At 39.1% G+C, this 20,633-nt stretch overlaps 1 protein-coding gene across 1 annotated transcript; it reads right to left on the bottom strand.

The window, feature by feature from the left end:
- Positions 1-1,050: 1,050 nt before the first annotated feature.
- Positions 1,051-19,136, bottom strand: Prkra (protein activator of interferon induced protein kinase EIF2AK2). The gene is made up of 8 exons (XM_042688392.1): positions 18,906-19,136; positions 18,216-18,385; positions 14,132-14,213; positions 10,674-10,752; positions 9,234-9,351; positions 8,336-8,430; positions 3,990-4,164; positions 1,051-1,674 (listed from the first exon to the last, which is right to left on the bottom strand). Exons 1-8 carry the CDS (start codon positions 18,968-18,970, stop codon positions 1,517-1,519), a joined length of 942 nt encoding a protein of 313 aa, XP_042544326.1. The 5' UTR covers positions 18,971-19,136; the 3' UTR covers positions 1,051-1,516.
- Positions 19,137-20,633: the final 1,497 nt, after the last annotated feature.

The raw sequence follows: 20,633 nt of genomic DNA, 5'->3' as shown, positions 1-20,633 counted from the left end.
TTATCCTCAGAGTTTATTACTTATCAATACCTTTGATCTGTTTACAACCAAAGTATACTATTTTTTTCATAGCCTTGAGCATCTTCCTCCTTGCTTTATAAAGTCTTCCTAATTATTCTCTTCAAAGCTGGTGTTTCACTATGTGGAAGATTCTAATGTCATCTCTAGACTGAGACATATTCTAGACCATTCACAGAAAGTAAGATTAGTCCAATCAGATGGTTTAGAACTAAACTTTGCTTCCAGTTTCTAAAATCTATTCCTTAACCTCTCATCAAAAATTCCCATGATTTAAATGATATACTCAGTTTGTGAAATTATGTTAAGTGCCTCTTAGAAACTTAAAGGAGTTATAAGTAGGTTTTCCTTCATTGTGTAGTTTCATTATTCTCAAAGGATTTTCCCAACAAAAAGACTCCCATCTCAAGGCAACCTGGGTTGTTGAGATGATAGAAAGATGACAAGGAAATGAATCAAGAACTTAATTTGTGAAACTTATATTCTAACCTTTTAATCACCCATTTCTTTCAAATATTCTTGGAAATGTTTTGAAAATTCTTCTTATGGCTGGGTGCCAGAGACCCACACCTGTAATCCTAGCTACTCAGGAGATTGAATCTGAGGATCATGGTTCAAAGCCAGCCCGGGCAAGAAAGTGTGAGATTCTGATCTCCAGTTAACCACCAGAAAACTGGAAGTGGCACTGTGGCTCACGTGGTAGAGTACTCACCTTGAGCTGAAGAGCTCAGGGACAGCAGCCAGATCAAGAGTTCAAGCCCCATGACAAAAAAAAAAAAAAAAATTCTTCTTATGCTCTTTCAACTACTAATTCATCTTTATGTCAGAGAAAAATACAACATTGCAAAATCATTAAGAAACTGATGCATCATGTGCGTGTCTGCAAATTTTGCTTTGGTCATAGGTTCCTTTATCTTTGGCTTTTAGAGGTAAGTACAGTATGTAAATTACAGTCTTACTCCTAAGAATGCCTAAAAAGAACCAGGGCCATACACTAATGGCTAGCTCTTTAATAAAATGAGCAGAACCTCATTATCACAACAGCTCTTTATTACATGGTTTCAAATACATAGCAGACCAATCGAATTCCCTGAAATTTTGGAATGATGTTCAACAAAAGCCTTAACACTTAAAGAGCTTCCTTTGAATTCCCTTTACAAAGCCTTGCAGAAAAAAAGTTTAAGCACCAGAATACTGTTGCTAGCAATAGCTGTATTCTTCTTTAAACATGCAGTTTCTTCCTCTTGTATTTGGGCCTGTAAAATTGGCACCACATGCTGTCTTGTGGTACAAACTTTATAAATACAATATGCCAATACAAAGTTGAAGCCATTAAAAAGAGTTTAATAACAACTAGGAGGAGATAACTGATCTGGGATGTTGATGGAATCTGAAAAGATTTGGAAACAACAAACTCACATTACAGTAAATGCTTTGCTTGGGAAATGGTGAGAGTGGGAGGAGCTTTTTATGTGTAACTTTTTAAGTTGCCCCGAGTTTACTTTCTTTCTGCTATTATTTTCAAGTACTGCAGAGCATTGTGAGCGGCATCATTCTGTGCATTGCCACAAGAGATTCCCAGGCCGTGACAGACTGTGATAGGACTGGTTGATAGTTCAGCGAGACACTGATACTGCCCGTTGGCACTAAGTTCTTCTGTAATGACACAAGCAAACAAAATGATTAGTGCCAAATATGCAGATCCTGTTTTTAGTATTATCTTCCTCTTTAAGCATCTATGATACATGATTCCATTCATTCATCATCTTTGTCATGATTTTAAAACAACAGACAAGGGGGAGGGGGGAGGCTGGGAAGGGAGGTGAAGGGTAAACAAAGGAGGAGGCTGCAATGCTTGGTAAGAAATGTATGCATTATCCTGACCATGTAATTGTAACCCCTCTGTATAGTATGTTCTCAAATAAAATAAAATTTAAAAAAAATAAAAAATAAAAAATAAAACAACAGACAAAACAATGACTCAACTTCCTCAGGGCTCAAACTGTGCTTCATAAAAACCTGAGGGAACCTGAAAGAAATGCAGAAATCTAGGCCTCCCACTAGCCCTCTCGATCAGAAAGTAGGGAGGGCAGAGATGGCTGGTTCCTGAATGTGAAAGAAACTCTAAGCAACTTTAATAGGACTAGTTGAATAGTGTTTACAAACCACTGAACCACACCAACATTTTTAAAAGGCTAAGAACCTTTTGCTAGAGGATCATATAGATTGTATTTTCCATAAGGAAGTAATGTTCAGGAGCTATCTGAAACAGGAAATAACCTGGTTCAGGAAAAGAATTTGGCCTTCATATTCTTAGCTTTTAAAAGTATGCACAGCCTGAGATATGATATTATAGAAGACCACTTAAATGTAGGAAACAAATGTTGTTCTCATCAATTGACAAATCATTTACTAAAGATGGAGAAATGAGACAAGGGGAGGAAGCAAAATTCAACTATTAGGCATGACTTACTCTGGTCATGAATAATGTTATTATTCTAACTAGTCAGTGTACTGGAAAAATAGCAAGGCCCAATGAGATTATTTAATGAATAAAGAGCTCTCTAGTTCTAGCAGCTAGGTTCTTTTTGGTTTTTGTTTAGTTGAATAAAATTCATATAAAATGTACCATTTTAAACTAAACAATTTAGTGGCACTGAATACACTCACAGTGTTGTATTTCTACTGCATCTATCCAGTTCCAAAACATACTCATCACACAAGAGGATACCCTCTACTCATGCGTGACTAGCAGTCACACATGATTGCTGCCTCTCTAGCCTCTAGCATTTACCAATTGTGTCCTGTTCATCTTCTTCCTATGGATTAAACTTTTCTGGCTATTTCATGTAATCAGAATAATATAATATGCAACCTTCTGTGTCTGACTTCTTTCACTTAGCAATTTTTTAGGTTACTCTATATTGTAACACGTATTAGAACTTCATGCCTTTTTATAGCTGAATAACCTCACTGTGTGTTTCATAATGTATCCACTTAGTTATTAATGGACATTTGGGACTGTTTCCTTTTTTTTTTTCAGTCCTGGGGCTTGAACTCTGGGCCTGGGCATTATCCCTTAGCTCTTCAGCTCAAAGCAAGTACTCTACCACTTGAGCCACAGTGCCACTTCCGGTTTTCTGGTGGTTAATTGGAGATAAGAGTCTCACAGATTTTCCTGCCCAGGCTGGCTGTGAACTGTGATCCTCAGATCTCTGCCTCCTGAGTAGCTAGGATTACAAGCATGAGCCACCAGTGCCCAGCTTCCAATTTTTGACTCTTGTAAATAGTCTTGCTTTGAACATATGTGTATGGAGATGTTTGAATGTTAGTTTTCAGTTTTTGGAGTATATAGCTAGGAGTACAGTTGCTGAAAAATATGATTATTTGTGAGGAACTCACAAACTTTTTCCATGGTAGCTGAAATATTTTACATCCTACCAACAATATAGGAAGCTCCAGCTTTTCTCCATCCTCACAGACACTTGCTATTACATTTTCTTTTTCTTGACAGGCCTTGATGTACAGCACAGGCTGGTCTCAAACTCCCTGTCTAGCCTGAAGTGGAGCTGTGGCTCAAGGATGGCATTCAGGCCCTGAGTTCAAGCCCCATGACCAGCACAAAATACATACATACATACATACAGAGTAATAGAACTTACTTCACTAGAGAATTTGGTTAGTTGAGACATGTAACATCCTTAGATCGGTGCTTGGCTATTTATATGTGTTTACTCTCTCTCTCTCTCTCTCTCTCTCTCTCTCTCTCTCTCTCTCTCACACACACACACACACACACACACACACACATAAATAAATACATATATATATATATACATATATTTCTGCTCTAGTAATTAGCTGGCTTTAATATTGTTGGATTGCTAAATTAATAAAATGAATTATGATAAAAACTTTTGTTTCTCAAACACATTTTAGTAAGAAACATGTCATGGGATAAATCATCATACCTATATCCAAATAGGTTATGTTAAAACCTTGTTCCTTGGCAATTTCACTTAGCAGCAGGGTGTAGTCTGTATTTGGGATGCTAAGGAGGCTTCTTTTCAGTAAGTTGATCTTTTCTCCAGGAGAATTCCTCAGGGAATGCCACGTGCATCCTAAAGAATGTCCTACTACATTCGTCTGAGAAAGAAAAATTCACGCTCTTAATCAGGACTGTGTTCCAACACCAGTTACAGCATAATTAAAAGCATTTATTAATATTTACATATTTCATAAAGCATAAAGCATAAATAAGTGCCATTTAGTTATTTTTACAATTCAAACTAGAAAACAATAGTAGGTACATATACTTAACAAATACAATATTAAGAAAAATTTTTAAGAAACACAAAGTGAATATACTGTATTTAAAAATACTTTATATACCAACATTAGTGTTGGAGTTGTGGAGACCTTTAATGCATTGTTTCCTCTCCTTCCCTGTTGACCAAGTTGATGCCTTTTATCTAAGAGGCACATCTGGAGAGTTAGAATGGCCATCAGGACATCAGGGAAAACAAAACACAAATAAGCAAGCAAAACCCAGACTTTTATATAGTACAAAGTTTTCTTTGTCAAACTAATAGTCACACTGAAAGGTATTAAGATTATTTGAGAGCACCATGAGTAAATCAGCAAATAACTGAATCTGCCCAATGCAGCAAGCTACAAACTAAAATGTGAAACAACTTCCACAAGTTTATGTTTTTTTTATATTAAATAACAAACATTATAATTGACTGCTATGGGTGGAAAACAATAACTGTAGAAAAGGTGAAGAGTAAGAGATGGGTTCGAGGAGAGTTGTTCAAATGAATAGCAGATAGTTCTTATCACAAGTATTTCACAGGACCTTAGTTTATTTTCTTTTTCTTTCTCTTTCCTTTATTCCTTTCTCTTTCCTCTTTCCTTTATTCTCCCCTCTATTCTTTTCATCTCTGTTCTTAAAATGATTTATATTTCCATGTTAGTTTATGGTTCTCAAATTGCTTTCCCACTCTATGATTAAACACAACTACTTTCTGAAGTAAATCTTATCAATGAGCATGACAGAAGTAAAGTGATTTTCAAAAGATCCTAGACATAGCCATGATATATAGTCAAATAACTTGTTAAATTTTCTCTCTCTCTTTTTTTTTTTTTTGGTCGGTCATGGGGCTTGAACTCGGCCTGGGCGCTGTCCTTCACCTCTTCAGCTCAAGGCTAGCGCTCTCCTCTTGAGCCACAGTGCCACTTCCAGTTTTCTGAGTGGTTTATGGGAGATGAGTCTCACAGACTTTCTGCGCAGGCTGGCTTTGAACTGCGATCCTCAGATCTCCTGAGTAGCTAGGATTACAGGCATGAGCCACCAGCGCCCCACCACTCGTTAAATTTTCTAAGTAAAAATTTCTTTTCCTGGATCAAGTTTTAAAAATATTATTTTTGGGGAGCGGGGGCTGGAAGTATAGCATATTGGTAGAGTGGTTGCATGCATATCCCAGGATTCCATACCCAGCATAGGAAAAAGAAAAGGTAAAAAACAAGAAACAAACATAATTTATTTACAAGGGAAAATATATATGATACCTGACCAAATACATAATAAAGAATAAAATTGTTCTTTCCAATTTTCCCTTCCTCCAAGACCTCTGTTCTACAACCCAGGAGTACTTGCTGTTAAAAACTTTTCTTTGGTAACTTTCCATAGTTGTTGTTTGCATACACACACAATCTTATTAAATAAAAATGAGAACTTTTCATATCTTGTTCATTTTATATGACATTTATCTAAGTCTCCAATGATGGTCTTTTTAGGTTGTCTCTAGTTTTCCACTTTTACGAACAATACTGCAATAAGATGTACTTTGTACTTCGGTACATTTCTCTGTAGATTTTTTTTTTTTTTTTTTTGTCAGTCGTGGGGCCTGAACCCTGGGCTTGGGCTCTGTCCCGCAGCTCTTCAGCTCAAGGATAGCTCTCTACTACTTGAGCCATAGCACCACTTCTGGCATTTTCTGCATGTGTGGTGTTGAGGAATTGAACCCAGGGCCTCATGAACGCAAAGCAAGCACTCTACCACTGAGCTACCTTCCCAGCCCAGAAAACTATTATTTTTCTAGTATATTTTTTCAAGTTATTTGCATTTTTCTGTAAAGTGAGGATAATATCAGACTTTCTAAATTTTGTTAGTAAAATGACACCCATATAAAGAAAAACAAACAAACAGTGCAGAAGTATAAAACCAGTCTTAGCCTTACCTCTACCCATCTTCGATCTTCTTCCCAGAATAATAATTAATTTTTTAACCTTTTAATCTTCCATTTGTAGTTATTTTAGTTTTTACCTTCATGACTTTAGTATATGGAAGTTACTGATTCTGTATATTAACTGCATGATCAGTTGCCTTGATGAATTCTCTTACTGTTTCTAGTAGTTTATCTCTAGGATTTTACAGGGATACAATTAGATTATTTGTAATGAAAAATCATTTATATCTCCTCTCATTTCCAATTTCTTATTGTTTTTCACTTTTCTAATTACATTGGCTGGTACTTCTATAACAAGGTCAAGTGAATATGATGTTATTGGGCATTCTCAGTTTTTTGTGATAGGCATAAACATGTAACTATGATTTTGATATTCTGTATGCTTTTTACTAGTAGGATTAATGAATCCTAACTAATAACTATGTAACCATGTACCTTTGTTACACTTTAAAAGAACTGTTTCTTTTCCTTGGGTTAGGTGTAGTCACATATTTGTCAACTATGAAATATTCTTGTCTATAAAACTAGCCCTCCTTGTCTTAATGTGTTACTGAATATTTTACAAACATGTTTTATCAAATAGAGTAATGACCCATACTGATCTTCTAAATAGTGATTCTCCTATATTTTGTCTCAGCTACCTTTTCAATATCTCCACTTGGATATTCCATACTTACTTCAATCTCAACATATAGTCTGCCCTCCTAGTCTGTGTTTACCATTAGTAAAGACTGCCACCATCTCTCAGCTGTAAAAATAAAGCATCTGTTTTCCCCTTTACATCAAATCTATTACCATATTCCTTTCCTTCATTTTTCTAAAAATCTAGTCATTTCTTTCCATTTCCTCTGACACCACCTAGTTTAGGTTACTATTTCTCATTTGTCTTCTCTAACAGCTAGTTAGCCAGTCCCTCTGATCTTAATATTCATTTACTCACGTAATCCAGTCAACTGATTTCATTATTAACCTACAAATTAGAGCCTATCCCAGGTTAAAATTATCTAATTACTTTAACTTACTCAAAGAACAATCTCCTTAATTTAATAGTCCATAGAAGATGTCATCCCTTTTTGTCTTTCTAGCATTACTATTTGAGATTCCTTCCCTCTAACACTGTGCTTGAGACATACCATCTCACTGAGGGATCTTGGACTGTGCATGATGCTCCACTCCAGGAGTTTTGCACATACTTCCCTTATCTCTAGAATCTTTCCCCCATTCTCATCCTATAGAAGGTGAGATGCTGTTGTCCATATTCCTACATCTTTCTCCAGGACCATTCTATAGCATACTTCATCTTACAGTAGGCTATACTTTTCTTTTTTCTCTCTTTCTCTTTCTTCTTTTGTGCTGATCCTAGAGCTTGAACTCAGTGCCAGACCACTGCCCTGAACTTCTTTTGCTCAAGGCTAGCACTCCATCACTTGAACCACAGCTGCACATTTGGCTTTTTGGTAATTAATAGGAGATAAGAGTCTAACAGACTTTTCTACCTCGCCTGGCTTTGAACTGCAATCCTCAGATCCTGAGTAGTTAGGATTATAAGCATGAGCCAGCAGTGCCCAGCAGGCTATACATTTCTTAAAGAAAAGAACTAGTTACTCACTGTATCCCAGTAGCTGGGATACAGTGACTAAATGATTCTTGATGAGAAGATAAGTGAATTCACAAACAAAGAAATGGAAATGTGTTGTTACTCTAAAACTTAAATGTATTACTGTCTTATCTTTCTTAGTTAAGTCCTGGAGATTCAAACCAACACCTCATGCATGCTAAGTACAAGTTCTATCATTGAGCCATACTTTCAGTCAACTATCACTTTTAGATGCCATCCTATTATTCTGAATTTGCTGTGTCTCTCAAGCTATTTTACTTGGTCACTCTTATAACTCAGGATTATATATAGGAAGAAGCTAAAATTGTAGAAGTATATAACTGAACAATGGTGATCTTTTAAAAAGTTGTAATTCTGTCATATCTATTCCATAAGAAATCAAGGATAGTTTTCTATAGTAAGAGATGCCTAATCACAGTAACATAGTAACTGACAGATAACTACTTACTAGAGAAATGTGGTTGTCTGGAGAAATGTTACTAAATTTGGCAAGAAATTTCTCAGCAGCATTTCTTTTGGCTTGTTTTTTTGATGCCCCCTTTCCTAAACAAAAACAAAAACAAAAATAGATTAGTAATCCATAAAGGATGAACAAATGTATAAAGCATTGAGTTTAATTAATTAGTGGATACCTCATGGTTTCCTATGAGAGTTTTAGGATTCATAATACTTATTGAGAATCAAAGTATTATTTTAGTTTTTTAATTTTATTTATTTACTTTTGCAATGCTGGGGATTAAACTCAGACTTATGTTTGCGAGGCAAGCTATTACTTGAGCCATACCCCAGCCTTTTTATTTTTGCTTTTAGTTTGTTTTTCAGATAGGATCTTCCTAACTTTGCACAGATTAGGCTTCAAACATGACTATCCTGTCTCTGCCTCCCACATGCTTAGGGCTACAAATGTAAACAACATACTTCCCAGCATGTAGAGATAGGGTCTTGCTAAATTTTTGCTTGGACTGGTCACAAACTGTGATTCTTCCAGTATCTGCCTCCTGAGAAGACAGGACTGTAGGAATGAGCCACCAGGTTTTTGTCTGCTTTTTGTTTTGTTTTGTTTTAAGTCAGGAAAAACATCAATATAGAAGTTTAAGATACTGAGTCAATCATTTGTCTACCTTTCCATTAACCTCTGATTTTTTTAAAAACATCAAATTAGGAAACACAAATATTCTTGTACTTAATATTTATATTCTTCAACCATAGGAAGTTAGAGACAGTAGGAAAGAAGCACATCAATTATTCCCAAGATATATTTTAAAAGATACTATGTTAGAAATCTCATGGTCATTCATTATCTGAAAATCATTCAAATGTGCCTAATTTCTTAAAAAAATAAGTACCAGTTTCCATATATGATTCTAGTTTGCAAATTGTGGTATATTCTCTCTTATGAGCAGGTCCTCCCTCCTGGGAAAGGGTATATTCGGGAAGTCTCCAGCCATGATGAATAGCCAGTTCCTATAAAATTGAGATTAGGCTTTAATAGTAACTTTAACTGCACAATGACTCAATCACATAAATGGTATTCCTTCTTAATTTTGATCCTATATCTCATCATTTGTTTGAAAGGAATAATGGCATTCTATGATTGAAAAAATGAGGAAAGGCCCTGTATTTCCCACAGATGCTTCCATACTTTACATGCCCTGCATAGAATAATACCATAACTGAAGCAATTTTGTAAAATGAAAAGAATTTTTTTCTATTAAGCCATAATAACAGATATCAGAGTTCAACAAGAAAGACAAGTCAATAGCAGAGAAGACATTTGTTCTCAGTTCCAAAAGCTTCTCCCTGTCTAGGTATGGACTTCTTCTAGACCCATGTCTAACTAACGGCATTCAATCAAGAGCAGGTAAGGAACAGATACAGTGAACAGAGACTTAGAAGGCAAAGAAAACTACACTCACAGAGCTGGAGCAAGAGATCAATGGATTGGTTGGATAATGAGGAAAAGAGTGGTCCAACAGAGCACACTGATAATCTGCAAGAAGGATATTCTACATGCAGAAATTTAAAGCTAAGAGGGAGATAGAGAAAGGGAGTGAGAGTGTGTGTGCAAGAGTGTTTTGTATGTGTGTATCCATGTATGTGGGATGTGAATGTATTCCTTTTTACTTTTTTTTTAGTAAGCAAATAAGTGGGCTACCTCACTTTTCTTAGGTTAAGTTACTTGACTTTGGCTCTTTCATAAAGCCTTCTGTCTCAACAGAAATAGAAAGAAGTCTGTCACCAAAGAGACAAGGAATAAATATACTTGTGTGTACGTGTGTGTCCCAGCACATGCGCACATGTGTGTGCCAGTAATGGGACTTGAACTCAAGGCTGGTGCCCTATTGCTTAAACCACCCCACCATTCCTGCATTTCCAGCTTTTTGCTGGTTAATTGGAGATAAGAGTCTCTGATTATCTGCCTGGCTGGCTTTAAACCATGATCCTAAGGTTTTCAGCCTCCTGAGTATCTAGGCTTATAGGCATGACCCACCAGCACCAGGCTTAAGAAATACTCTTCAAATATAAAATATTCTATTCATTGATTTTCAATGACAATTTTACAAAACAAAGGCAAATAGGGTATATGGAAGAAAATCGAAAACATATATAGGAAAATAATATCAAGTTAATGCTATAAAATCTAAAAATTTTAACTCAGAAACCACAGTACTTCACCATTTGATGTTTAAAATATTAGTTACTTATCTCAGCATGTGGTATTACCAATTTATTGTATCTTTTGTCAGTAGACAAAATATTAAGCACAGAGAAACTCTACAACTTACCTGTAATGAACCGATAGGATTAAGCTGGTTCTTTGGTTGCTTTGACGGATCAGGCAGTAAGGGGTCAGGAACTGCAAAGCTAATGGGGTTTTAAGTATTATTAACTAAAATCATTTCTTCCAAATTACTAAAAAGACAACAATAAATGACCTACTCTTGTCATTTTTCATACATAGGATGTCTCTCTCCACCTTGTTCAAATAGGAACTTGATCATCATCCAAGTAACATATCTAATGTTACTTCTAAGTAGTCTATTTTAACTTCAATGGATCTTAATCTCACTCCTCTGAACCATTATAACATTTTTCTTTTGTTTCTTTGGGTTTTTTTTTTTTTTCTTCAGTGCTGGGGAATTGAACCCAAAGCTTTCCATATGGTAGGTGAAAGCTCTACCACTACGCTATGTCCCCAGTTCCATTTAGCACTCTGCTTGACACTTTCTTAAGAAAATTGGCTATAAATTACACATTCTTGAAGATACCTGTAAGAGAAAGGTAGGGTTGGGAGAATGATGGAAGGGTGATTTAGCAATCAAGATGTACTGTAGCTCCTTGGCGGCAAGTCCGATGTTTACTTACACAGGCTATGGTACAGGTGCTCAGCAGAAGTGTATTTAAAGCACACTATGATTAGAACTACACAAAAAGGAAGACTGGTAGCCAGGAAAATTTAGTAATGTGGAAAACACAAATCATGTATTTTTTTTCATTCAGATAACTACAGCAGAGAGATCTGTTTGTTCCATTATCTGCTCAGGGCTAAGAAAATTCACTAAGATTTAAAAACCTGAAGGCCTGAATGAATCTAGTTTCTGTATATGGTGCTTATGATTAGAGAAAAAGAGAACAATCTCTTCTAGGTAGTTTGAAATTACTAGTTACTTGTGAGATATGTGCCTAATGCACAATAATCTGCATGCCAAGGCTACTACCACGTAAGTAAGTAAAGACTAAATTTATTGCCATTTCAAGGCTTTATTTTTTTGCAACTACCAGAACTTCCAGTTTTACATATTATATAAGCTTAAGAGATGTTAAGTATTCACTTATAATGCTGCATGTTCAAGCTACCTAAGTAGTTGTAATGGAGAAGTGAGAAAGTTTGTATCAAAAATTAAGCCAAGGGCTGGGAATGTGGCTTAGTGGTAGAGTGCTTGCCTTACATGCATCAAACTCTAGGTTCAATTCCTCAGTACCACATAAACAGAAAAGGCCATAAGGGAGCACTGTGGCTCAAGTGGTAGAGTACTAGCCTTGAGAAAAAGAAGCTTGGGATAGTGCCCAGGCCGCCCTGAGTTCAAGTCCCAGGACTGGCAAAAAAAAAAAAAAATTAAGCCAATAAGGGCCTGATTACAGGTTATTTACTATATATAAAGTTTGTTAGCCTTCTTATAGTGATAAAATAAAGTATCATATACTCATTTCTATAAATGTGCTCAAAACTTTCAGAAAAAAACTATAGCCATTGCCACTGGTAGCAAAGCTCAAAATCTATCAGGCCATTGGGCATGTCTTGAAAGCTCTCATAAATCAAATGTGTATCTCCTGAGAAACAACGTTTAGATACAAGGTTTGTCTCGACAAGTACTTATTTAGAAGGTGGTCATGGCACTGGTTAGTTTTTTTTGTTGTTGTTTTTTGATGACTGGGGGCTTGAACTCAGAGCCTAGGTGCTATCCTTGAAGTTTTGTGCTAAAGGCTAGAGCTCTACCACATGAGTGAGCCACAACCCCACTTTGGCTTTTTCCTTTTTCTTTTTTTTTTTTGGCTGGTCCTGGGCTTGAACTCAGGATCTGGGCACTGTCTCTGAGCTTTTTTTTTTTTTTTTGGTTGGTTGTAGGGCTAGAACTTTGGGCTTGGGCACTGTCCCTGCGCTCTTCAGCTCAAGGCGAGCTCTCTAGTGCTCTACTGCTTGAGCCACAGCACTACTTCCGGTTTTTTAGTGGTTTATTGGAGATGAGTCTCACAGACTTTCCTGCCCGGGCTAGCTTTGAACTGCGATTCTCAGATCTCAGCCTCCTGAGTAGCTAGGATTACAGGCGTGAGCCACTGGTGCCCAGCTGTCTCCGAGCTTTATTGCTCATGACTAGTGCTCTACTACTTTGGGCCACAGAACCACTCCAGCTTTTGAGTGGTTACTTTGGGGTAAAAGTCTCATGGGGACTTTTTTGTCCAGACTGGCTTCAAATCGTGATCCTCAGATCTCAGCCTCCTGAGTAGCTAGGATTATAGGTGTGAGCCACTGGCATTTGGCCACTGGTTAGTTTTAGATGATCCTGAAAGTTCAGAATAATTTAGAAAACAAAAGGAAAAAAAAGATAAACTGCATGAGATCCTAGATATCTCCAGATATTCAAAAGTTTTGCTATGGTTAAAGAACAAGAAATCTATCCCAAATTCTACTGGTGGCTACTATCAGCCATGAACAGCTATAATCAAGCATGTTTAAGTATATGTGTAAGGAGAATATTAAAAAAAAAAAAAGGTTTATGATCTAATGCTCCAGGACCACTACTCTTTCCAAAAGCACTTCAAGAAAGTGACAAAAGTTAATTTGGAGATATATGTTGAGAATTATCTCACTTCACATTCTCTAATATTTGATATATGCATTCTATAGTTTTTAAAAAAATCTTGTATGTCCCTCCCCCACAGTATAACCTCTGCTTTCACTGTATTTGATATCAGTATAATTTGTGGAGGGGAAGGGAAAAAACAAATCGTTTAAATAGGGATACAGGTGGACCCATTGCAACAATGAGATGTACAAGTTGTTATGTTTAAAACGAACTTTACAACTTTGGTGGTGGTGGGGGAGGATGGGAAGGGATGGGAAGGGGAAACAAAGGAGGAGGCTATAATGCTTGATAAGAAATGTACTCATTATCTTGCCCATGTAATTGTAACCCCTCTGTACAGTATTTTCACAATTAAAAAAAAATTCAAAAAAAAAAAATCTCTGCATCCTACTTCCAAATGAAAATTCCTAGAGTATTTTAGCCTGGACATAGTGGTACATGACTATAATCCCAGCACTCAGCAGGCTAAGGCAGGAGGAGCATGAGTTTGAGGCCAGCTTATACTACAAAAAAAGACTTCTGCTTGAGGAAAAAAAAGACTTTTAATGATTTCTTTCTACCTCTCACCTGTTCTCTTCAGTGTAGAAATAAAGTCTTACTACAGAATGTAATATTGGCAGAAACACTAGTTTTCTACTGTTGTACTCCATCATGAGCTAGTAAAATCTAGTTTACAAGAGCCTTTGTTTAACTGTTTGCTGCTGGATTTACGTAGGTAAAATGTCTCGAGAAGATGACAGATTTTCAGAAAGAAACAAATTTAAAACTAAAATACTAATAATTATTCAATCTGTTGCTTTTGTAAGCACATTCAAATGTTTAATCTTACCTCAGCCATGATAATTTTGAGCTGCAGAATACAAAGAAATTTAGCTCACCAAATACTTGCACTGGCTTTCAAAATGTTTATGGCAGCCTCAGCAGCTCTATGTTTCGCCAACTTCTTACTTGTACCTTCACCTGAATTAAAGTTTAAAAAGAAAGTTTGTGTCTCCTGTGAAAATGTGGAAGTTTCATAGCTATCATCTTAATACAAAACAAAGTTAATACTGGTTTTATAGATAAATATCTGGTAACATACAATCCACTATGTTTGCTAGTTTATACACTCTAATAAAATATGCACCATGTGAATCCATACATTAACATTTACAGAAAGGAAATTCTTCTGCAGCAACAAGTATAAAGAATCCACTTAAAGCCAAGCTGTTGGAGAGCAACCTGGGTAACAAGTGTAAGCTAGAAGCCTGCTCCTATACGACATCAAACAAGTACAGCAGGGAAGGGCTGACATATGAAGGTAACGGCTTATGTTATAAGATATCCAAAAAAAAAAAAAAAAAATAAGATATCCATATACTCTGTATCCATTATCTGCGTACATAACTCTAGATTTATGTAAGCACTTACATCTGACAAATGGTAAACTCAATATTGTTTTTCCTTTTGAGTTAAAGCCCTCCAACTCTTAAAGTCATAGAATAAAGTTTCAAGTGGGGCCCTCTTTTATCTATTAACATAGACATTTAGGACATGACACAGAACAGAGCCCTCCCTTTGAGAGATGACAGATTAGTATGGAATTTTGTCTGATAACAACTTGTGGGGAAAAGGGGTCGGGAGGGAAAAACCTGGGAGAAAATGAGGGAGGGGGTGATACTTCAAAAAGGTACTCAATACCTGACTTATCTAATTGTAACCCCGCTGTACATTACCTTTACAAAAAAAAATTTTTAAGCAAAAAAACAAGTATCCAAAATTCTGCATGTCACAACAAGCAGTGGGTGAGTGCACAAAAGAAATGTCTTGCTAGGTGTGGTGGTTTATGCCTATAATCCCTATAATCCTAGGACACTGGGGACTGAGACAGAAGAATTGAGAGTTCCAGGCCAGCCTGTGCTATATAGTGAGACCTTGTCTTAAAAACTAAAAAATGAGCCAGGCTCATGCCTGTAATCCTAGCTACCCAAGAGGCTGAGATCTGAGGATCAAGGTTCAAAGCCAGCCCCAGCAGGAAAGTCCGCGAGACTCTTATCTCCAATTAACTACCAGAAAACCAAAGTGGCACTATGGCTCAAGTGGTAGAGTGCTTGCCTTGAGCTAAAGAACTGAGGGACAGTGCCCAGGCCCAGAGTTCAAGCCCCATGACTGACAAAAAATAAATAAATAAACTAAAAAACAAAAGAAAAATCTAATGGAAGAAAAAGTGGCATCTCATATATTTGGTAGGGATGTAAGACGGCTTCATGAAATGATAATTAAAAAGACACTGGAAAATGAGTAGAAGCTAGGAATGTGGAGAGAAAGTACATGTAAAGGCTTACAGGAACCAGAACACAGTGTTCTCAAAGCCCCAAGAGGCTGAATATGGCTGAAACATAAGAATGTGATGGTAGGATTTTGAGATAAAAGGCTAGGAGCTACATCAGGGGATGGGGGAAGAGGCACAAAAAGGGTATTGTAAATGTGTGCTTTGCAAATCTTATAGCATATAGAAATTATGAAACTTTCTTAAGCCATGTATCTGGATGACCTGACACTCTGAATTTTCAGTAAGTGCCTGAAAGTGATGATACTTAATGGTTCCATTTTTTTAAAAGGTTTGTAAATGATGTTAAAATGTCTTCATTTATCCTCAGGGGGATGGAGAATTTTTAAGAAAAGGAAGACAAAGCCAGGTGACAATGGCTCATGTCTATAATGGCTATAATCCTATCTCCTCAGGAGGTTATGATTTGAGTCTCATAGTTTAAAGCCAGCCTGGAAGAAAAGTCTGTGAGACTCTTAACTCCAAATAACCACTAAAAAGCTAGAAGTGCAGCTGCAGCTCAAGTGGTAGAGTGCTGACCTTCAGTGAAAAAGCTAAAAGACAGTGTCCAGGCTCTGAGTTCATCCCAGCAGTTCATGCCTGTAATCCTAGCTACTTAGGAGGCTGAGATCTGAGAACTGCGGTTCAAAGCTAGCCTAGGCAGAAAAGTCCTCATGAGACTCTTATCTTAAATAAACTACTCAAAAAAGTCAGAAGTGGCACTGTGGCTTGGGTGGCAGAGTGCTAGCCTTGAGCACAAAGAGGCTCGGAGACAGCACCAGGGCCCTGAGTTCAAGTTCCAGAACCTCCAAATAAGAAGAAAGGAAGGAACAAAGGAAGGAGAAAAAGGAAAAAAAAATTGAATGGTAGAAAGGACACTTTGGTTGACAGCTAGAAAGTGAATTATCACAGATCATATGAAGGACAGTTAAAGCAAGAACAATATAATCCAATTAAAAGATGGTGGTCGTCTCCTAGACAGTAACAATAGGAAAAGCGAAGAGGACTCAACTGCTATTTAAGAGGCAGTATACAATGACAGAGAGGACAAGAGGGAACTAGAGGGGAAGGACATAAGACAATCCTCTAATTTCTATTGAGCAACTAGGTGACAGTGGTGTCCTTACCGAGAAAGGGAATGAAAGGTAAAGACAGATTTAATTTAAGACAATGCTAGACTGAGGTGCCTCTGTTTCATCTAAGTAGAGGTACCCAGCAAGCACACAGGCAGACACACTGTTTTATAACTGGGTCTGGGCTGAAGATAGAGATTTCACAATTATTATTCTTTAGATATTATTTGCAGTCAAAATAAGATATCTGTGGCAGATAAGCTGGCATAGAAAGACAGGGTAGTGTGAAAAGAGGTCTGAGGCAGACTGGCTGAAATCATAGCTAACTCCCAATCTAAAACACATGGAAGGGGGAAAGGATTACTTTTCCATGCATATTTAAAAACTGATTACTAATGTAATAATGCATTGTTAACCCAATGGTTTTAATTAGTACCTATAATGTACCTGCTTTATAAAAAACAACAAAACGTAGACACAGACAAATCCAGGTTGCTGGAGATATAAATGATGCCTTCAAACCACCAGATGACAGAACTTCAATTTATCTAATTTTTTTCTTTACACACACACACACACACACACACACACACACATATTCTGGATAGTACTGGCTTTTGAACTGGAGGCCTTGTGCTTGTTAGACAGGTGCTCTACCACTTGAACTATACCTCCAGTCCTTTTTGTAGGATCTCACGTGTACCCTGGGTGGACCTTGATGGCCATCCATTTATGCTTCTCATGCACAACAGGCCTGTGTTTTTATTGGCTGAGATTGGGGGAGGGTCTCATAAATCTTTTGCCCAAGGCTAGCCTTGATCCATGATCCTCTCCATCTCAGTCTCCTATGTAGCTACAATTACAGGTGTGCGGCTGGTATTCAATATATTTTTTAAATACTTCACAGTTAAATACTTATGTTAAAAAGGTAATGGCAACATTTTACAAATGGATAGTTTTGGTTACCATTTTCTCAGGCTCACAGATTAATATAGGCTCCAGTTTGAATTTTGAAACTTTACTGCAGTGACCTTGGCCATGTAATTTTTAATCTGCCCGAAGTTTCTCTCCAAGTATAAAAAGAGGATACAATTTATACAAAACACTTGTAAAGTTTCAAGGTCAGAAGCTACCATGCAATGAAGTGCATGAGAACCTTCTGTTCTTCCTCATCTTTTGTGGACACAGAATCAAGGTCAATGGACCCAGGGTTCTCAATGTGTCCGTAAAGAGGAGAGCTCAGAAAATTCTGGGCTCATGCCTCCTGGTATCTGCTATCATTTGTGAAATTAAGAAATTTGAGCTCTAAGGTCTTTTCTTAAACGTCCTTTAAGAGCATCCTAGGGTGCAAGAAGTTTGCAGGATGCCAGAAACATTTCCGTTTCTTTCCTTGTATCTGGGGAAGAGAAGCTTAGACAATCAGATACAGTTAAAACTCCTCATGACCTGCGATGAGAGACCTCTGTTTCAAAGCCTGTTCCTCCTTGTTATCTGGCATAAGACACACTTCCACACTGAAAAGTAATACCAAATGTGAGTCTCCAAACTGCATGCTCATGGAGATTAACTGTGCATACAGACCTGTGCAAGTTATGTCACCAACGGTTACTCTGAAGGTGAAAGTGGGCACGTTTACTTGCACATCGGATCTTTCACATTCATAAACCGGGATGTTCTTGGTCTTCATGCCGTATTCGTGTAATACCTGAATCGGTGTTTTCCCTGGCTTAGCCGTGATCATCTTCCCCAAACTGCAAAAACGAAACAATGAGCAAAGTGTGTGCCTTGCGTGTCAAAGGAGAGGGGGAAGCAGAGCATACATGCATTGGCCAGTTTCAAGCGCCACCGACGGAGCCCGGGGACGCTCCCAGCTCTCAGGTGATCCAGGCCAGAGCTGGCAAGGCCTGGGGGCACCTGTCTCCCGGCCTCGGGGCGCACAGTCCCTCCCACGGCCAAGCGCGACGGAGGAAGGAAGTCGTGAGTCACGGAACTTGAATGCAGGTTGGGGGGATTCGCAAGGGAGCGGAGTGGGCACCAGCGCCGCATCCTCTCAAGACCAAGCCCACGAGCCCTGCGGGAGCTCCGCGCCCGCGGCCACCTCCGGCCACCCCGCCGCGTGGAGCCCCCAGCCCCGCGCCGGAGAGGGCGGGGCCGCGCGCCGCAGCCGCGGGAAGGGGCTCTACCCAGAATGCCGCGAGCGAGCCGGCTCCCCGCCCCCGCCCCTGCTGCCCACCCCTCTCGGCCCTGTGTCCCGATGGCCGGGAGGCCGACCTGAAGGTCCCGCTGTCCTCGCGTTCCAGCGGCGGGGCCTCGGCGCGATGCCTGCTGTGGGACATTGCCACAAGGGACGGCAAGGCAGACGCAGGAAGAGCAGCGCGGCGCTGTGGCCTGGCTCCGCACGTCGGCCGGAGCCCGAGGAGCTCTCCAGCACGGCCGCCTCTTCGACTCCCCCCCTGCTCCTCAGTGCTGGCCCTCCTCCCGCGGTGGGGGCGGGCAGGGCGGGGCGAGGGGGGCGGCTTTGCAGCGTCCGCCTCGCTCTGGGATTCGTCCCCGCTCCTAGCAGGCCCCGCCCCAGGTCCTGAAAGACCACGCCCAGATCTGGATAGACCCCGCCCCTGCTTCGGACAGGCCCCACCCGTGTCCGGGAAAGCCCCGCCCATTCGCCTGACAGAGCCCCGCCCCTCTCTCCCTCTGGCCCCGCCTCCTGTGCCAGCCCGGAGCCCCCCCTGCCTCCATTCCTCCCGGGGTTTCTGGGTGCCCGGCCCCACCCCCTCCTCTCCAGTCCGTGTTCCCTCCACCAACCCCAGCTCAGCTCAGCTTCAGCTTTGCCCACTTTGGGTTTCCAGGACTTCCCGTCCTACTCTTGTCCATCTGCTGAAACGTGTCCGCACAATTCTTTGTCCTTAGGGAAGGATGCTGCTTGCACTCCGGGGAGAAAACTGTCAGTGGGTCCAGGGCCGGTAAGGCCCAGCATGTTTTCTAGTTGGGAGAAGAGACTGGGGGTTGTGTCACTTGAAGGAAGATTTTAAAATCTCAATACAGAATTCCTAAGAAATCTTCCCCAAACCTGGGCACGAAACGTGAGCACCTGGATTTATCCGTTCTGGGAGTCTAAAGCTGACCTCTCTTGTCCCAGGAGCCGGAACATTAGGAGCCAGCAGGTGACATTTGAAGACCTTCTCAAACCGAATGGGTTACTTTTTGTAGGCTTTCACCACAAGTGGCAAGGTGGAGCCTAGAAGGAAGGCCTTTCTGTAGACCACTTTCATCAAACGCTGCTTCACACCTCTGTTACTGGTTGTAAAGGCGTTCGCCTTTGGTGCGAGTCACAGAGTGACATTAGAAGTCCCAGAGGATTGCTAGCCACTTGTAGAAATGACTTTCTGTGCTTACTTGGTGTTCCTGAAGATTGTTTTTGCATGTTAAGTGATTTGTTAAACAGAGTGTGCTAGAAAGTGATTGTAATCCCCGCACTAGGGAGGCAAGCCTGGGCTACAAAATGAGATCTTGTCTCAAAAACAAACTGAAACAAAGTTACCACAATAAAATAATTTGTTTTGAGTTGCATATGATACTTGATACTTGCATTATGATACTTGCTATTTGCATTATGATACTTGAAAACAAGTGAAACAATATCCAGGATCTTCTAAAAAAATCTATTTTTGAAGTTTGAATTAGGCCTATTCTCTCTTTACCCTCATACACTTATATGTATGAAGATATCCCTTTGTCTACTTCTCTTAAGATTAAGGGACCAAAGTCATTTAGGAGAAATTGAGGCAGGATAGCCTACGGAAAATGAGACATGGTAAATGACTCCCAAGAATTCAAAGACTCAAGCTTAATGCTTGTCCATCTATTTCCCTTAAGATTAAGAGAAAAAAATCATTTTAGGGGAAATAAAACTGGATAGGCCAAGGGAAAATGAGATATGATAAATACAGCAAATACAGGAGATATTCACCCATGTGCTTCCCTTAAGATTAAGGGAACAGC

The sequence above is a fragment of the Dipodomys spectabilis genome, unplaced genomic scaffold (genome assembly GCF_019054845.1).
Source record: "Dipodomys spectabilis isolate Male_0828 unplaced genomic scaffold, ASM1905484v1 ptg000115l, whole genome shotgun sequence".
NCBI lineage: Eukaryota > Metazoa > Chordata > Mammalia > Rodentia > Heteromyidae > Dipodomys > Dipodomys spectabilis.
The sequence above is the reverse complement of the archived record's forward strand: the minus strand, read 5'-3'. Positions and strand labels throughout refer to the sequence as shown.

What these genes read in the sequence shown, in the direction of transcription:
- Prkra (XM_042688392.1), bottom strand. Translation starts at nt 18,970, where the DNA reads ATGTCCCACAGCAGGCATCGCGCCGAGGCCCCGCCGCTGGAACGCGAG. An exon ending in CAGACAACCACATTTCTCTA is followed by an intron (nt 4,165 to 8,335) that starts GTAAGTAGTTAT and finishes TTTCTTTCTCAG; the next exon opens with ACGAATGTAGTAGGACATTC. An exon ending in CATAACCTATTTGGATATAG is followed by an intron (nt 1,675 to 3,989) that starts GTATGATGATTT and finishes GTGTCATTACAG; the next exon opens with AAGAACTTAGTGCCAACGGG.